At 41.1% G+C, this 15,233-nt stretch overlaps 2 protein-coding genes across 9 annotated transcripts in view; one reads left to right on the top strand and one right to left on the bottom strand.

Annotated features, from left to right (window-relative positions):
- Positions 1–650: 650 nt before the first annotated feature.
- Positions 651–8,469, bottom strand: CNIH4 (cornichon family member 4). Of its 2 annotated transcripts, XM_074897293.1 has the most exons (5): positions 8,303–8,445; positions 6,849–6,917; positions 5,687–5,799; positions 1,446–1,586; positions 651–855 (listed from the first exon to the last, which is right to left on the bottom strand). In XM_074897293.1, exons 1-5 carry the CDS (start codon positions 8,369–8,371, stop codon positions 828–830), a joined length of 420 nt encoding a protein of 139 aa, XP_074753394.1. In that variant the 5' UTR covers positions 8,372–8,445; the 3' UTR covers positions 651–827. The 2 variants fall into 2 exon arrangements, with proteins under 2 accessions (XP_074753394.1, XP_074753395.1); XM_074897294.1 differs by lacking the exon at positions 1,446–1,586 and having other exon boundaries at positions 8,303–8,469.
- A 340-nt stretch (positions 8,470–8,809) lies between these two features.
- Positions 8,810–15,233, top strand: part of NVL (nuclear VCP like) — a 42,819-nt gene continuing 36,395 nt past the window's right edge. For 4 of the 7 annotated variants that reach the window (XR_012632924.1, XM_074897286.1, XM_074897285.1 and 1 more), the window contains exons 1-6: positions 8,810–8,897; positions 10,461–10,534; positions 11,569–11,621; positions 11,709–11,805; positions 14,284–14,338; positions 14,870–15,136. Coding sequence is in view for 6 of the 7 variants with exons in the window: in XM_074897286.1 (XP_074753387.1) it covers positions 8,841–8,897; positions 10,461–10,534; positions 11,569–11,621; positions 11,709–11,805; positions 14,284–14,338; positions 14,870–15,136 (603 nt within the window). In the remaining variant the exon portion in view is untranslated. Of the gene's footprint in view, positions 8,898–10,460; positions 10,535–11,568; positions 11,622–11,708; positions 11,806–12,758; positions 12,765–14,283; positions 14,339–14,869; positions 15,137–15,233 lie in introns of all 7 variants that reach the window. The other 3 variants (XM_074897287.1, XM_074897289.1, XM_074897288.1) reach the window with 3 other exon arrangements.

Genomic DNA, 15,233 nt, shown 5'->3' with positions numbered 1-15,233 from the left:
ACCTCCCTGGGCTGGAAACAGCAGGTTCATGGAGTAGTAACTGCAGATAGTCTTTTGCTCTGTAATGAAGTCCAACCCTGGTTCAATATGATGTTTATGTTGTATGGAAGTCTATGATGTATTTCAGTGACAAAACAGGAGTTGAAGGGAAAAAGCAAGTATTAATCTTATTTCTTTATCTGTTTTTCACTCTTACACACAAGTGTCACTTTCACTGCAGGACCTTCATCCATCCAAACACAAGACTTTGTAGAGATTGTTGGAGGGAGAGGGGGAAAGGGAGGAAAGCATAACTTTTATTCCATTGCTTTTTAGCTAGAAAAAACACTGACACAAAGATACAAGCTGTACTAGTGTTCCACTTTTTGAAAACTGTTTGTTCCTAGCACTGCTTCAGACTAGGCTCTAATAGGACAGCTTGACAGCCAGAGGCACATCCTGACACCTTTCACTAAGAAGCAGACATCAGAGCTGCGCTTGAATTTGTTCTGGAACTACCCCTGTTACCAGCCCATGCTGCTGAAATGAGTTTCCCTTCTCACCATTTAATTCCTGTGAGATCAGTTCTGTAAGCAAGGATTTCATCTTACAGAAGCAGCAGCTCCAGCAGTTTGGGTTGTAAAGGAACAAAAACAACTGCTACACAAATCCAATGTCTTTTGAAAATATTTTATGTTAAAAATACAGAAAAATATTTCTTGTTCAAAGAGGAAAAATATACTGCATGACGACACTGATCTAGGTACGTTCGGAAGGTGTCTGTGGCTCCACCACCAGTCACTGGAGTGATGACCCAATTTGGCAGCTAATGGTACTTTTTCAACTTCTCAATCATTTATCAAAGCCAGAATCATACTGTGACAAAAGAGAAAACATGATACCAGTGGATTACTGAAGCATGTGCAAGCAGGAACAGCTATCACTTTCATGAGAATGGCACTTGATTCTGAAACAGAACATCAAGGCAACTATGCTGTGTGCTTTGCTTATGAAGACAGGGCCTACAGAAGTAATACTGCAGTAGAACAGCAGTTCTTCCATCTCATAGTATGTGGCCCCATCACAGAACTCATCCGCTTGTAACTGGGTGAGATCAAGGTTATTTGCTAAAACAGAACTTGTAAAATAAACTTGGTCCTCAAGATGATTTCCATTCTAAATAGGCCACTTACTCTAGGTGCTTAAATCACGTGACTCTATATTGTATTTATAGTGGGTTTGAGACTAAGGAGTAGTCTGAGTTGCCAAACAATGTCTGATCAGAAAGAATGAAGGCATATAATGAGCCTGGAGATAGCTGTCAAAATATATTATTGAGGCTTAGCAGGATGCAAAAAAAGATAAGACACTTAACAAATACCAGCAATTACAGTAGCAGAATAGAGGAGATAAAAATAGCTGGCAGACAATTCCTTTGTTCCTTGGGAGCAATTTTTGAAACTAACCTGTAAAGGTACATGAAGAAACAGAGCAGATGAAAGCCAAGTTTAATCATGGCTTCCTTCATGTGTGATTTAAGTTGTCCTCGGTTATGGATCTCTGTGGGATCAAATACCCCCATGTTTCCACTTGGCACCATAATGTACCTGAAAATTTAAGAGAAAAAAAGACAACAGAAGTACAGTCATCAAGACATAAGGGAGTATCAGGGGAAGGGGAGGAGAGCTTGCACAGAAGGGACTTCCATCTAAAGAGTTGTTTCACAGTCCAACAGAAGGGAGATCATCTTTAATTCTATTTCAGTCTACCTCTGCCACTACAACCCACAAAGAATAAGAGGACAAGAAGTACAAAAAGCATCAGCCCAGCTTCGCATGTACAAATGGAAGTTTCCAGGTAATAGCTGATTCCAGTTCATTTTAATTGCTGTTTGTGGTTACTTTGTGTGGTGAAATGTCCACCCACAATGGAAAGATGCATTAGATGAAAGGGACTGGAAAAGAATTAATGTAGCTAAGAGTTAGTGATTTATTTACTGAAAAAACCCCATACACAGATAATCACAAACTCCAGTGGTCAACATGAGATAGCATAAGACAAGACAAAGGATCTGTGTAGTATTCCCATCTTTGTCACAACCATCCTGCATTATCTCGGCAGAGACACTGAGGCTGACAGGATGAGAGATTGGGCAGAACTGAAGTACTACTGTCCAAACCCACATAAGAACAAAAGCTGAGTGAAACAAAGTAAAATGCAAGCAGAAGAAATAATAAAACCAGCAAAACAAATATTTATGTCCCATAAAAATTCAACAAGTGGCATGTTCTTTTGTCATAAGCATTTCTCAAGAGAGCAAACGGAAGCACACAAAGTTCTCACCCCAGCTGAGCCCAGTCTAGAACAGTATTGTAATTTCACTTAAATGACATACAGGCTCTACATTCCTGGAATAATACTCTTTCTACACAGGAATTTAACAACTTGTCTTACACCTGGAGCAAAAGCGAGGTCTCAGAACACTTTGATTTTCTTGATATACTTGAAGAATGGCATCACTTGTACTCCAAAAGGCACTCCCCCACCTCTTGCAACTTCCTTTCAATAATAGGAGGCAAGGGAAGGGAACAAGAAACAAGGATGTTTTCTAGCAGCAGACAAAAAAAAAGAAAAGACGAGACTATGGTATTTGTCTGTCAGAGGCATTAAAAAGCACTACAGCATATTTGACTAGTAACAATTATGTCCCACTACAAACAGTTCATGTGAAATAATTACAATTTGAAATTCTCTTCTAAATTTGATGTTTTGAGTGGTTGTTCCATTTTTAGTATTATAACACAAATTATTGTGCATTTACTGGGAATGCAATGCATTTTATTGGAATAAAAGGAAGAACACAAGTTTCCTGTACCAATTTATCCTAGAAATAGAGATAGAGAGCATAGTTTTCTTATATCTCTAGGATATGAGTGCAACAAATGTAGTCTTTATTAATTTTGCTTTTTAAGAAGAATAACAACATTTAAATGATGCAACTTTTTAAAGAACCTGGGAGGTAGTTTTTCCAAGAGGCCCACAAGCTAGTACAGCTTATATTATACATCTGAATAACTGTAGTCACGAGCACAATGATGCTAGATGCTGACAAACCCAACTCAAGCCAGTTGTCATCCTCTAAAAAGCAAAGAACTTCTGCAGCAGAACCACACAGAACAAGAAAACTGTCAGCTTTAATGGCTATACACATTAATGCCTCCAGTACAGAAGCTGCTGCTACAGCAACAGGACATTTCCCTCTAGATTACACAATATTGTAAGGGATATGGAAGTCATGGTCAGAATTTTCACTATATTTCACATATTTTTATTTTTTTTAACTCCTTCAGTTTTAAGAGGGGTATGATCTACTTAAAGACATGGCAAGAATCATTATTTGGATCTATTGTCTCAAGCCTATCTATATAACAAAGGGAAGTGTTCTGCTTTTTTTTTTTTTTTAAGAGTTGCTTTCTTTTTGTCTACTCACATTCAACATTTCCTTTGTAATTCTTGCTTCATAGTAGTACATCTAAGAAATATTTCAGAATTAAAAAATATCCATTTTGAAATATGATTAGATTTCAAATAAGCTGCTTCAATGTCTAGTTTTAAAACAAGGACAATGCAAGACAAAACTATGTCTCACTGGAGATTGTATAAGACACTAGAAAATTCAGAAAACAAACAAACCAAATTTAATCTGAGTATGTTGAACAAGAAGGGCCAGTAGGATATTACAATAAACATGCTGCAACTCTGAAAGTCTCCCTTGATGCTGTTTTTTAACCAGTTTATCCTCCCCAAGATTTGTTTCTCGTGTCCTTTTCACACAAAAACCTATTATCACTGAAATCATTGAGACAATTAGTAAATTAAGCCAGTACTGCCTGTAACTGCCATTTACTCATCAAGATTAAGCAAATTTTGAAGGAAAGAGAATAAGGGGAAGGGATTATTATACTACCTTTCTCTCTATTATCACTAAAATGAACTACAAAGCACAGACTTCTTCAATCTCAACACAATTATTTTTACTTCTGTACTCATCTTGGAGTAGAATGATAATCTTAAACCTTTCTGAATTTATGTGCAGCCACATTTACTCTAGAAATTGGTTCCTGCAATGCTATAACATAGGAAGAAGATTCAAACACACTCAGCTGATGCTGAAAGTTTGCAGTTCATAATGGGTTCACACTTCATCTGTTCCCACTTAATCCTCCTTTAGTAATTGACACCTTCTCCTCTCTTCAGTGTATTCAAACTACTTTACAGTCCACTGGGTCAATTACAAATTCTATCCCAAATCATCAGATTTCCTCTATAATGCTAAACAACACACTTGCTTTTGAAGATCTCTAACTCTTTCACTATAGATGGGATAGTCCAGGTTATTAATGTGGGTGAAACTCCCTTGATCTTAACAGTACAGGTTTAGTATTTTCACTTTTTGTAGCAGGACAGGCAAAGTATCATATTGTCACATTCAATTATTGCCTACACTGCGTATCTAAAATTGAAGTAACAATCCTGGATTTTAGGATATTCAGGATGTCTACCCCATGTATGACAAATAAAATGAGAGCTGTCAATTCAAAGCAGCAAAGCTTACTGCCTGAAGTGCGGAAATACAAATAGCTGTATCTTTTAAAATTCTCTCTGATCAGGTTTAGAAGGGAAAGCAAGTGGCTACTTTAAACATTAACCTAAGCAAGCAAAAGGAAGCAACAAAGGGGTAACCACTACAAGAAATCTTCAAAGCTTCAAAAAAAGCTGCATTCTCTCTAGTGTCTCTGTAGAAACAGTCTAGCCTAAATGAAATATCCCATACAAACTCCATACTTGCCAGCAGATACCAAAGGGAATACCAAGCAAGATTTACAGCCAGCTTTTCAAACCTACATCTTAAACATTTAGTCTTTTGAATTTCCTGTAGTATAGCGATTAATTTGTGACAAATTCACATCCAGTTTTCATTAGCAGAACACCTGTAAAGGTTCAATTCTCTGCACATCAAATGATACAAAATAAAAAGAACATTTTTGAGCTGACAGTCACAATGTTGCCACATGGAAACCCCCACAGATAAGTAAACCATTTCACAGTGCTGGACGGCCTAGTATACAAAGACCAGTAACATTGACAGTTGTCATAAGATGAAAAGTCTGCAAACCTTTCCAAATACAGAGAGGCAAGATGGGGACCAAAACCAATGCAAATGAGGGGGCAAGACAAGATAGTAAAAGACGGAGGGTGCAGGAGATAACACCACAGCCTAATGGTTTTACAATAACTATCGGTCATGCTGACCTAAGTACTTTTATGCTGATATCACTATCAGGCATGTAGGCACAGCATGAAAAACATTAACAACTATGTTTGCAGTACAACTTCATAATCCCTATTAACATACTACTATTTCCTCTGAATTTGGGAATGACTCACAAATCAAGATCCCTGAGCACTAGATAGAATGCAAGGAAAGGCCAAAATTTTCATATCCTTTACAGTACTGGGTTTCTTGTCATTTTAGTTGCAAAGAGAGGAGAATTTTATGTTAGTTAGATCCATGAAGACTGTTAGCAGCTCAAGAACACAACTGAAATATCAAGACATAGATTTATCTTCATACTAGACTTAAAGCTAAACTTGTAACAGTGGAAAAAAAAAAAAAAAGAGCGTATGCTAAACCCTTCACACTTACCTATATATATTCCATGTTGCTACTGGCAAATTAAGGAGGAAGATGAACCAGTGCAATGAAATAAGCATTAATACAGTTACAACAGCATGGCCAATCACCTCGGGGACCACCCACTGTAAAAAAAGGAAGAAAATGAAAGAGTTAGATGCACAAATGCAAGTTCCTTTCTGAAAGAGATCTATATGGATTTATCATCTGATTCTAATCATGTAAAACTCAGACAGAAAATTCATGGCAAAAGCATGCAATTTCACCACAATGTGGGGAAATCAGTATCTTCAGACAGATTCCATGTAAGTCAGAAATCAGGCCCTAAGATATTATAACAGAGGTACTTTATCCAAGTGTTACAAAAATTTCTAGAGAGAAGCACAGCAGCTGTTTGAACACAACTATATTACACAAGCTCTTAAGAAAGCGAGTTAAGAAAGTATAGAGTGTTCATTTGAAATCCCTGCAGAGAACAGCAGATTTAGGAATGAGAAGCAGATAATTAAAATCTGCACAGACACAGAGCATACAAACACCCTCAGGCTTGGAACAGATAAGAAAGTTGACCAATATGAAAACTGGCATAGTTAAATTGGGTCAGCCCCTGGCAGTAACACATTTTTTCCTTGATAGTATCCTATAGCATTCTCTCTTGCATTAAGAAAGAAAATACTTTTAAATCAAAGTGAAAACCCATGTGGGAAGGCCATATCAATTTAATGAAATAGGTTTTATGCAGATTTTGTTAAAACAGTACTTTTCCTTATCATAGTAACACTACCGTTCAAGACAGGTTAGAAATTATACAGAAGCATCAGAGAAAGTTGCTATAAAGATGTCAGAGTTCAGTCACGAGTAGACATCCTTGGTGTGGCCCACCTACAAGAACAAAAGCACAGAACTCAAGAGCTCCATGAAACATTAAGTCTCAGTCCCACAAATTCAGAGTAGCAGCCCATCTCAGAGCACCAAGGGTCAGAAGAACAGCCTTTCGTGACTGAACTTACTTGTTGAAAGATGGGCATCTGAAACAGCTAAGCAGACTGAAATAAAGCATACATGCAAAATATTGCCAATCAAGACTCTCCAGATATACATTACACCTCTTATTTGTGGTGCTAACACGGACTGTTTTCTTAAAGCACATTAAATACAAAGAATAATAATTTACTTTATTGAGTTTTGAGCAGCATGATCTAGCATTAATGTAGTCACATTCCAAATCTGATAGTGTAATTATCTGAAGCCCAAGATCAGGAAAAACACTAAGGTAACTCAGAATACTCAAAGCTTTATTTTTATCCAATAAATTGGGGAGAGCCCTCTGCTCTCAGCATAAACTGTCTTGTTCTACAGCTGATCTGCCAAAGGTGTATTTCAACTAGTTACAACTCATTCTACTTTAGGTAGAAAGTTAGGCCACATTTTATCATCAGGCCAAGTGATTTTTATTATGTTTTTCCAACGGCAACTATTGCACAAGTGCTAAAGTTCAATTCAGTGTTTTAAAGAGACCAGGGAGGCAAACTCAATATCAGAATTATTACTGTAATGCTTGAAATGAGAACTTAAAAAGAAGAAAAAGTTAATGCGCTTTTAAAACTCCCCTCACAATAAATAGTGCAGTTCTAAGAAGTGGAGTGCTTTTTTTAATTCATACTTTGCTTGAAAATGAGAGGGCAACATCATTATCAAATGAACTTTCAGCAATTGAAATACTAAGATTTCTGTCAGAAAAGTCCTCTCAAAAAAGGCTTAGGATGCATGTGTGCACACCATCATGCTATGTTCTGTAAAGCTCATGCTCCTTTTCCCCAAGAAAATGAAAAAGCATGAGATTTTTTCTACCCCTAAAAACTAGGTACAGTATTTTCATTTTTCAACAAATAACCTATCCTTCTAGGATGAATTTCTTTCAAATGTTTCTGTACTTTTTTCTGTTAGGAGAACTGGGTAGATTCTGAAACAGCACAAGGATTTGAAAGAGTATAAGAGCCAATTCTTTTTATTGAGAAAAATAAGAAAGCCAAATCAATGCTGTTACGTTCTAACAACTGCAGACAAGTTTGCAACAAAGAAAACGGCAACTCTGCTGAGGAACTCTTCACATCTAAATTAGGGTAAGGTACCTTAAAATTAAAAATCATTGTGTGGCTCTAATTTTTTAGGCCTGTGTATTTTCTGAGGGTGTGAAGCATACTTCAACACCCCTTCCTCCAGACCAACGCCAAGCACATGCTACTTCTGCCGAGGCACGATGTCTTTTCCATAGCACTACCCTAACACCCCCCCGAGCTTCAGCACTCGAAGGAACGAACGTATTTCGGGCACTGAATCACTCGCCGTTTCCCCGCGGCGAAGCACTCCCGCCTCCCCAAGCTTCCCCCCTCCACGGCTCCCGATGGGGTGCCGCCAATCGCCAATGGCCATTACCCAGCACAGGCCCAGACGCCCCGCCACCCGGTGGCAACCCGCCGCCAGCCCGGTGGCTCCGGACCCGCTCGCTCGCCCTCCCGCCCTCAGCGGCGCCTCAACGGGCCCAGCCCACCCGGTTGCCTCCGGGTGCGGGCACAGCCCCAACCCTACCCACCCCAGGCGCCCCCCAGCCCCGGAGGAGAAGGATACAAAGTAGACGGAGAGGAAGATGAGGGCACAGCAGTTAATCAGCGAGAAGATGAAGACCACCGACTCCATCCCGCCGCGGCCGTCGCCCTCCCGGCCGCCGTACGCCCCGCCCGGGCAAGGCCGCGCCCCGCCTCGCCCCTCTCGGCCGCGCAGCATGCTGGGAAATGGAGTCCCCGCGACAGCTCGCGCCCAGGCCGTAGCAGTCGCCACATATCCCTGTTCCTCATCAGGCCGCCGCGATGGCGGTGCCGGGGGTCTCACGCCGCCCTGACCGGGGTGTGTGTGGGGTGTGCTATTCTGAAACTTAATTAGCGGCCCGGCTGCTCAGAGGCAGGAGAAAGCAGCGCTCGCAAAGCAACGCCCCCCGCCGCCGGGCCGGTCTACCAGCACAGGCGGGGCCTTCGAGGGGGGCCTGCAGCGGCGAGGCTGCGGCGTCCTGGCGCTGCCTGCGCACAATTCCTGCCCGGCGCAGGCGGAGGGCTAGGGCAGCCCCTGGGTCCACGGGAGGGCCCTCTGCCGGGGAGGGCGGCGAGCCGCGATGCGGAGCCGGCCCGCGCACTTCGTGGACCTGCGGCTGAAGCAGCGCGTTAAGCAGGTACCGGCCGCGGGCAGGCAGCGGCGGCTGGCCGGCGGCCCTTGTCCCCGCGGCGCGGCAGCTGGCGGCGGGGCTCCCTGCGGCCGCCGCGGCACGGCGGGGCTCGCTGTTCCCCCTTCGCGCTGAAGGGGGCCATGAGCATCCGGCCTGCCCAGGTGCGGGAGGGAAGGGCGGAGCGGCAGAACCCCGCCTTGGCTCTCAGGGCTTTAAACGGACCTTTAAAAAGGTCTTTTTTTAAAAAAAAAAAAAAGTTTTGGTTTGTTACTTTCTTCCCTTGTCTTCAGCATTTATGATCCTGAAGCTGGCTGCTATATCAAATATGAAATGATTAGTCAACTCCACGCCATCCCTCGCTCTGGGTAGATACAGGCAAATGAGAAGTGTTTACCCTTGGAAACGTGTGCATCGATTACATTAAATGAGTGAAGAAAGGGAAAAAAATTTATTACTTCCATAATAGGCATGTGAAGAGTGGGGAAACAGCGGCATAGTGCTTTGTTATATTTTATGGATTTGTGAATTTATGGTGACTTAGCAAATTAAACGCCATTTTTCTGTGTATAAGTGTACTCTGCTTCTGATTCCTTAAAATGTGAGTGGCTGCTTGAGGGAGCTTGCTTGTTTTCCTTTACAAGATCATGGTGGCTATCTCTAATCCATCCTGGAATGAAAAAGACAGCAGGATTTATGGTAGGCTTAATATTTTCTGCAGGTCAGTAGCTGCCTATGGGTGATGTGAAGTGTAATATAATGGAAAAAAAAAAAATTCTGTATTCAATTTTAAGCAGTTTAATTGTTTTAAATAGAGGTATTAATTTAAATTAAATTTTCATTGCTGTGACATTTTTGATACCATGTCTTTTAGGGAGATTCTCTGTCTCCTTTTACTTTTTTTAAGAAGGAATCCACCATTACGTATTGAAACTTCTTCTTACTCCTAATTTGGAAAGCAGGGGAAGAAAGCAAATGGAGCACAGTTATACCTCAAATTTAATACATTTTCTTACACTTTCATAGCTGTGGTTTGAAAATGGGTGGATCAACTGCTGTCAGCCAAAAAAAGGCTTGATAGAATTCACTTCATTTATATACTTTTCTATAGTATTCTTTGAAACATCTTGTAAAGATCAAAGTTCTTATTGTGACAATATCCATACTGATTACTAATTGAGGTAGATTTTTTCAATTTTTAAGGTAGGAGATCTAAAACAAAAGGTTAACTGGGAGAAACCAAGAACTTTAGAAGGATTGACAGTAAGATGGTGTGTGGGTTACACATCATCTTTCTTACTAAAGGAAGAACATGGAGCCACACCAGCAGAAGTCACTGAAGCACCAAAATACATTATGCTGCTTTTCCCTGGTAAACACAGCTAGCTAGTTATCTGTGTCTTATTAAGCATTTCCCAACGAAAAGTGTGTTCCAAGACAGCTCAAAGATGTTTCTGATTTTCATTTTGACTTCTAAGAAGAGTAGAGTTTGAAAGAGCCGTATTTGATCTAGCTGCTCTGGTGCAGAGATTGACAAAGGTTTTATTTGCTACTTAAAATTCTTCATTTCAGTATCTTGCAAGTAGTAAATGTGGCCAGTATGTTGACATTGGAATTCTAGCATCTGATTTACAGAAAACCTACAGGTGAGCAAAGATTTGTATTCTTATATTCTACAACAGTAAGATCATTTCCACTCCAGTGTTTTCCTCTGCTGTTATATCTAGTAACTCAAATTTTATTAATACATTGCGAGATCCAGTTGCAGTTTGGTTTTGTGGGTTCCTTTTTTTTGTTTTAATTAAACAGCTACAGATGCATTACAGCTGTTGGTCCTCATCCCAGTGAGCTTAAAATTCTCACTGGGAAAATAACATTTCAGTGCAGGCAGATGAGGGAGATAGAGGATTTAGTAAGACACTAAATCTTGTTTCGTTGCTCAGAAGGACAGTCAGTCTTGCCTAATTATTTTTAGGCTGTTATGATTTCCTGGGTGGGGAGCAAGGTTGTGTTTCAGCACATCATTGGTGGGTGTGGGGGTTCAGGAAGGTGAAGAAGTATATTTGCTCATGTTTGCATGTTCTATTTATTTGTGCCTTGTTAGAGAAAGGGAGCCAAACCCCTTGCTTAGGTCTTGGGTGTGTGTTTTGCTTTTCCTCTGTCATCTATTGCATAAAAACAAAGATATACTCAGTAAGTGAAGGTAAAAGACTGATGACTTTTGTTTGTATAAGGATGCTCATTGAATCAGATTTTTCTCACACTGACCATTATTAATTAGCACAGTTACTCCTCACTGGACTGTCCTTTCTAGGCTGTAGTCCTATGTCCATGTTCTTGTTTGAATTAAAATTGAAAAATCGGTAACATTGTGAAATAGAATCCAGTGTGCCCATTTGTATGTTGCTGCTTCTCTATATCTACAGTTAAAGACGACCTTGATAATTTTTACTAAACATCCCTTTAGACACAGATATAGTTTAGTGGTTTTTGTTTCATCCCAGTGATTGAGCTATTCCAGGCTTAAGAAAAAACAATCACGTTTTCACATAGTTGGTTCATAATAAGAATTTGCGTAGAAGCTTGTGTAAAAACTTACAATGTATTTTTTCCACTGAGAATGACAGTATGTTGAAGGGAGAAAGCAGTTGGTGTAACCTGTTTGTTTTGTTTTTTTCAGTGCAGAATATGGACGAAGAAAAAGAAATGCTTTTAGAATACAAGTTGAAAAAGGTAGTTCTGTTAGTATTATGTCCAAGATGCCAAATTCTTTGATTATGCTTTGACTGTTTTTTTTAATGTTTGAACTTTTTCTTTCAGTGTTTAGAATAATCAGTAGTGAAAAAGAACGTGAAGAGTTAGCAGTTTTAGAAGCTGAACATGTGGCAAAAAGAGCAAGACAACGGGAGAAAAATGAGTAAGAAGAATTTTTACCATTAGATTACTTCAATAATGCCATTAGTATTATCATTTCATTAAAGCTTTTTGTCTTCATATTATTAAATTTTGATTGTCTCAAGGTTACAGATAGATCCTTATTTCTGATAGGCTTGTTTTGATCAGAAGTTACCTGTAGTTAATGGAAGCACTTTTTTTCTCTGCAGACAAGCAGATACTAGAGCCAATCATGATTTTTCTTTTACAGAGAACATACATCCTTGAATTAGTGGAGATCCTTGGGGCTTCCTTGATAGTTTTCCACATAAGGCCCCAGTCCTCATGTGATTCAGTCCCTTTGTTTTGTTTTGTTCTTAATCTTTCTTGGGTGTGAGAGATATTAGCTAAATCTGAGAGATAAGGCTACAAGACAGACTATTCAGCATAAATACTGCTGGATGTGACAAGGTCAGGACATTTGAAGAGGAGGTGGTCAGAGACCTGCTGCACCACGTGGATGCACACAGGTCTGTGGGACCAGATGGGTTACAGCCAGGGGTGCTGAGAGAGTTGGCAGATGTGCTCGTCAAACTGCTGTCCATGATTTACCTGAAATCACGGCCAACTGGGGAGGTCCCATTGGACTGGAGGGTGGCAAATGTGACACCCATCTACAAGAACGGCAGAAAGGATGATCCAGGAAACTATAGACCTGTCAATCTGACCTCGGTGCCAGGGAAGGTCATGGAAAAGGTCATCTCGGGTCCCATTAGAAGTCATATAATGGACAACCAGGGGCTCAGGCCCAGTCAGCATGGGCTTATGGAAGGCAGGTCCTGCCTGACAAACCTGATCTCCTCCTATGACAAGATGACCCAACTGTTGGATGAGGGAAAAGCTGTCGATATTATCTACCTGGATTTTTGAAAAGCATTTGACACAGTTCCCCATAGAATTCTCACAGAAAAACTGGCTGCCCATGGCCTGGATGAGCGAATGGTCTGCTGGGTCAAGCACTGGCTGGATGGACGGTCCCAGAGAGTTGGTCAATGGAGCTAAATCCAGCTGGTGGCCGCTCACAAGTGGTGACCTCAGGGCTCGGTGTTGGGACCATTTCTGTTCAACATCTTTATTGATAAGGACATAGAGTGTATCGTCAGTAAATTCACAGATGACACCAAGTTAAGGGGGAATGTTGATCTGTATGAGAACAGGGAGGCTCTACAGAGAGACTTGGGTAGATTGGATCGGTGGCCAGTGTTAACAGGATGAACTCTGACAAGGCCAAGTGCCAGGTCCTGCCCTTGGGCCACAACAGCCCCATGCATGGCTACAGGCTTGGGGAGGTGTGGCTGGAGCTGTCTGGGAGAGAAGGATCTGGGGGTTCTAATTGAGAAGCAGCTGAACATGAGCCAGCCGTGTGCCCAGGTGGCCAAGAAAGCCAACGGCATCCTGGCTTGTATTAGAAATAGTGTGACCATCAGAGGTAGGGAGGTGACAGTCCCCCTGTACTCTGCACTGGTGAGGCCACACCTGGAGTGTTGTGTCCAGTTTTGGGCACCTCAATACGAGAGAGATATCGAGGTGCTGGAGCGAGTGCAGAGGAGGGCAACGAAGCTGGTGAAGGGCCTGGAGAACAAATCCTATGAGGAGAGATTGAGGGAGCTGGGACTGTTCAGTTTGAGGAGGAGAAGGCTGAGGGGAGACCTCATCACTCTCTACAGCTACCTGAAAGGACATTGTAGAGAGGTTGGTGCTGGTCTCTTCTCACAGGTGATTAGTGACAGAACAAGAGGGAATGGCTTTAAACTCCCAACAGGGGAGGTTTAGACTGGACATTAGGAAAAAAATTTTCACAGAAAGAGTGATCAGACAGTGGAATAGGCTGCCCAGGGAGGTGGTGGAGTCACCATCCCTGGGTGTGTTTAAGGGTCATTTAGATGAGATGCTGGGGGGTATGGTGTAGGGGAGAACTTTGTAGAGTAGGGCTGATGGTTGGACTCGATGATCCCAAGGGTCTTTTCCAACCTGAATGATTCTATGGTTGGAACAAAGATTTCCTGATTCCTAACCCTGTGCGTAGTCTCACAGACCACTCTGGTTTCTCTAACCTGTGATAGATATTAAGGGTCTCATGGGAAATTAGGACATTGTTGTCTGGACTAGTCTAGTTCAGCAGTGATTTGCTACTGTTTCTCTTGTGCCAACATTAGTGTCTGTGTGGTTTCTTGGTGAACTGAACCAGATTCATCCTACATCACCTATTTTTAGGACTGTCTTTCAGCCAGGTTGCCAACTTGATCCAGCTCATGACAGACTTAGAAAGGATGCATTTTTTAAACTCTTCATAGTAGTAAATTTAGAGCATATGAGTCAGGAATTTTTCTCCAGCCTTAGGCTGCATATCATGGTTGTGGGGAACCCCGACGTGGAAATTGCATTTATTTTGTTTTGTGGGTGTCTCACTTGCAGTTCTGGTCTGATGCATTAATAGTTTTTGTCTTCCTTTCATGTAAAGGACTGAAGGTAGTGCCACAGATGACTCCGATTATGGTGATTATCCAGAAGATCTAGTAAGTTGTATTTTATTATGATCATATTTGCATAGCACTTGATTCTATGTTATGAAATTGCAATCCACTTGGAGAGTTTAAAAGTGGAGATGAAGATAAGGTATAGTCAGGTTTGGCAATTCCAACTGAGAATCTATAGAGCTAAAAGGAGGCTATTTTCTGAAGAAAAAGGAAAAACCTCTGGTGGGGAATCACTTTTGATGAAAGCTTTTGGGGGCCTGAAAGACTTGGCTGTCAAATGAAATGGTTGAAGGAGCTGATGTATCTTGACTATTACTAGAAGAGGTGACTGTCAAATTGACAGGGGTCATTTCAGGGTAAATTGCAAAGTCTGCTGCCTCTTCAACCAGCAGGTGTAGTTTTATATGCAGTCATTTGATTTGCAGAGGAGTGGGTTGGAAGATGCACAACTGCTTTCTGCAGCAGAGTTAATGCTAAATTACGTTTATGAAATAGTTTCCATTGGCCTCTTAGCATAAATAATCCAAGTTATAACCTGCATATTTCCTTTTAAAATACATGAATCTGCAGTCTACAAATCACATGAACAGTTCCCTGCTGAGCTTATACAAGAAAGGAAATCCTGATTCTGTTCCAACCACTCCAAAAAGTGAACCAGTGGAAACCCCTCCTCCTATGCGAACAGCACCTGAAGCAAGGACCCTCTCAACAGGAACACGAGTTGAAACATGCATCTCTGAAGGTGGTTGGTTCATTGATAAAACTCCATGTGGAAAAGACTTTTTCATTGACCTTTCTGAGGATGGAGAAGGAGATGAAAAGAAACTGATTTCTGAGGTATTGTATTTTACAGACCCAATGTGATTTAAGTAGCAAGTATGAATATAATTTTCTCTCTAATTTGACAGGCTTTTGAAGGGTGATACTAAGACCA

The sequence above is a fragment of the Athene noctua genome, chromosome 1 (assembly GCF_965140245.1).
Source record: "Athene noctua chromosome 1, bAthNoc1.hap1.1, whole genome shotgun sequence".
Classification (NCBI taxonomy): Eukaryota; Metazoa; Chordata; class Aves; order Strigiformes; family Strigidae; genus Athene; species Athene noctua.
This window is presented reverse-complemented; position numbering and strand designations above follow the sequence as displayed.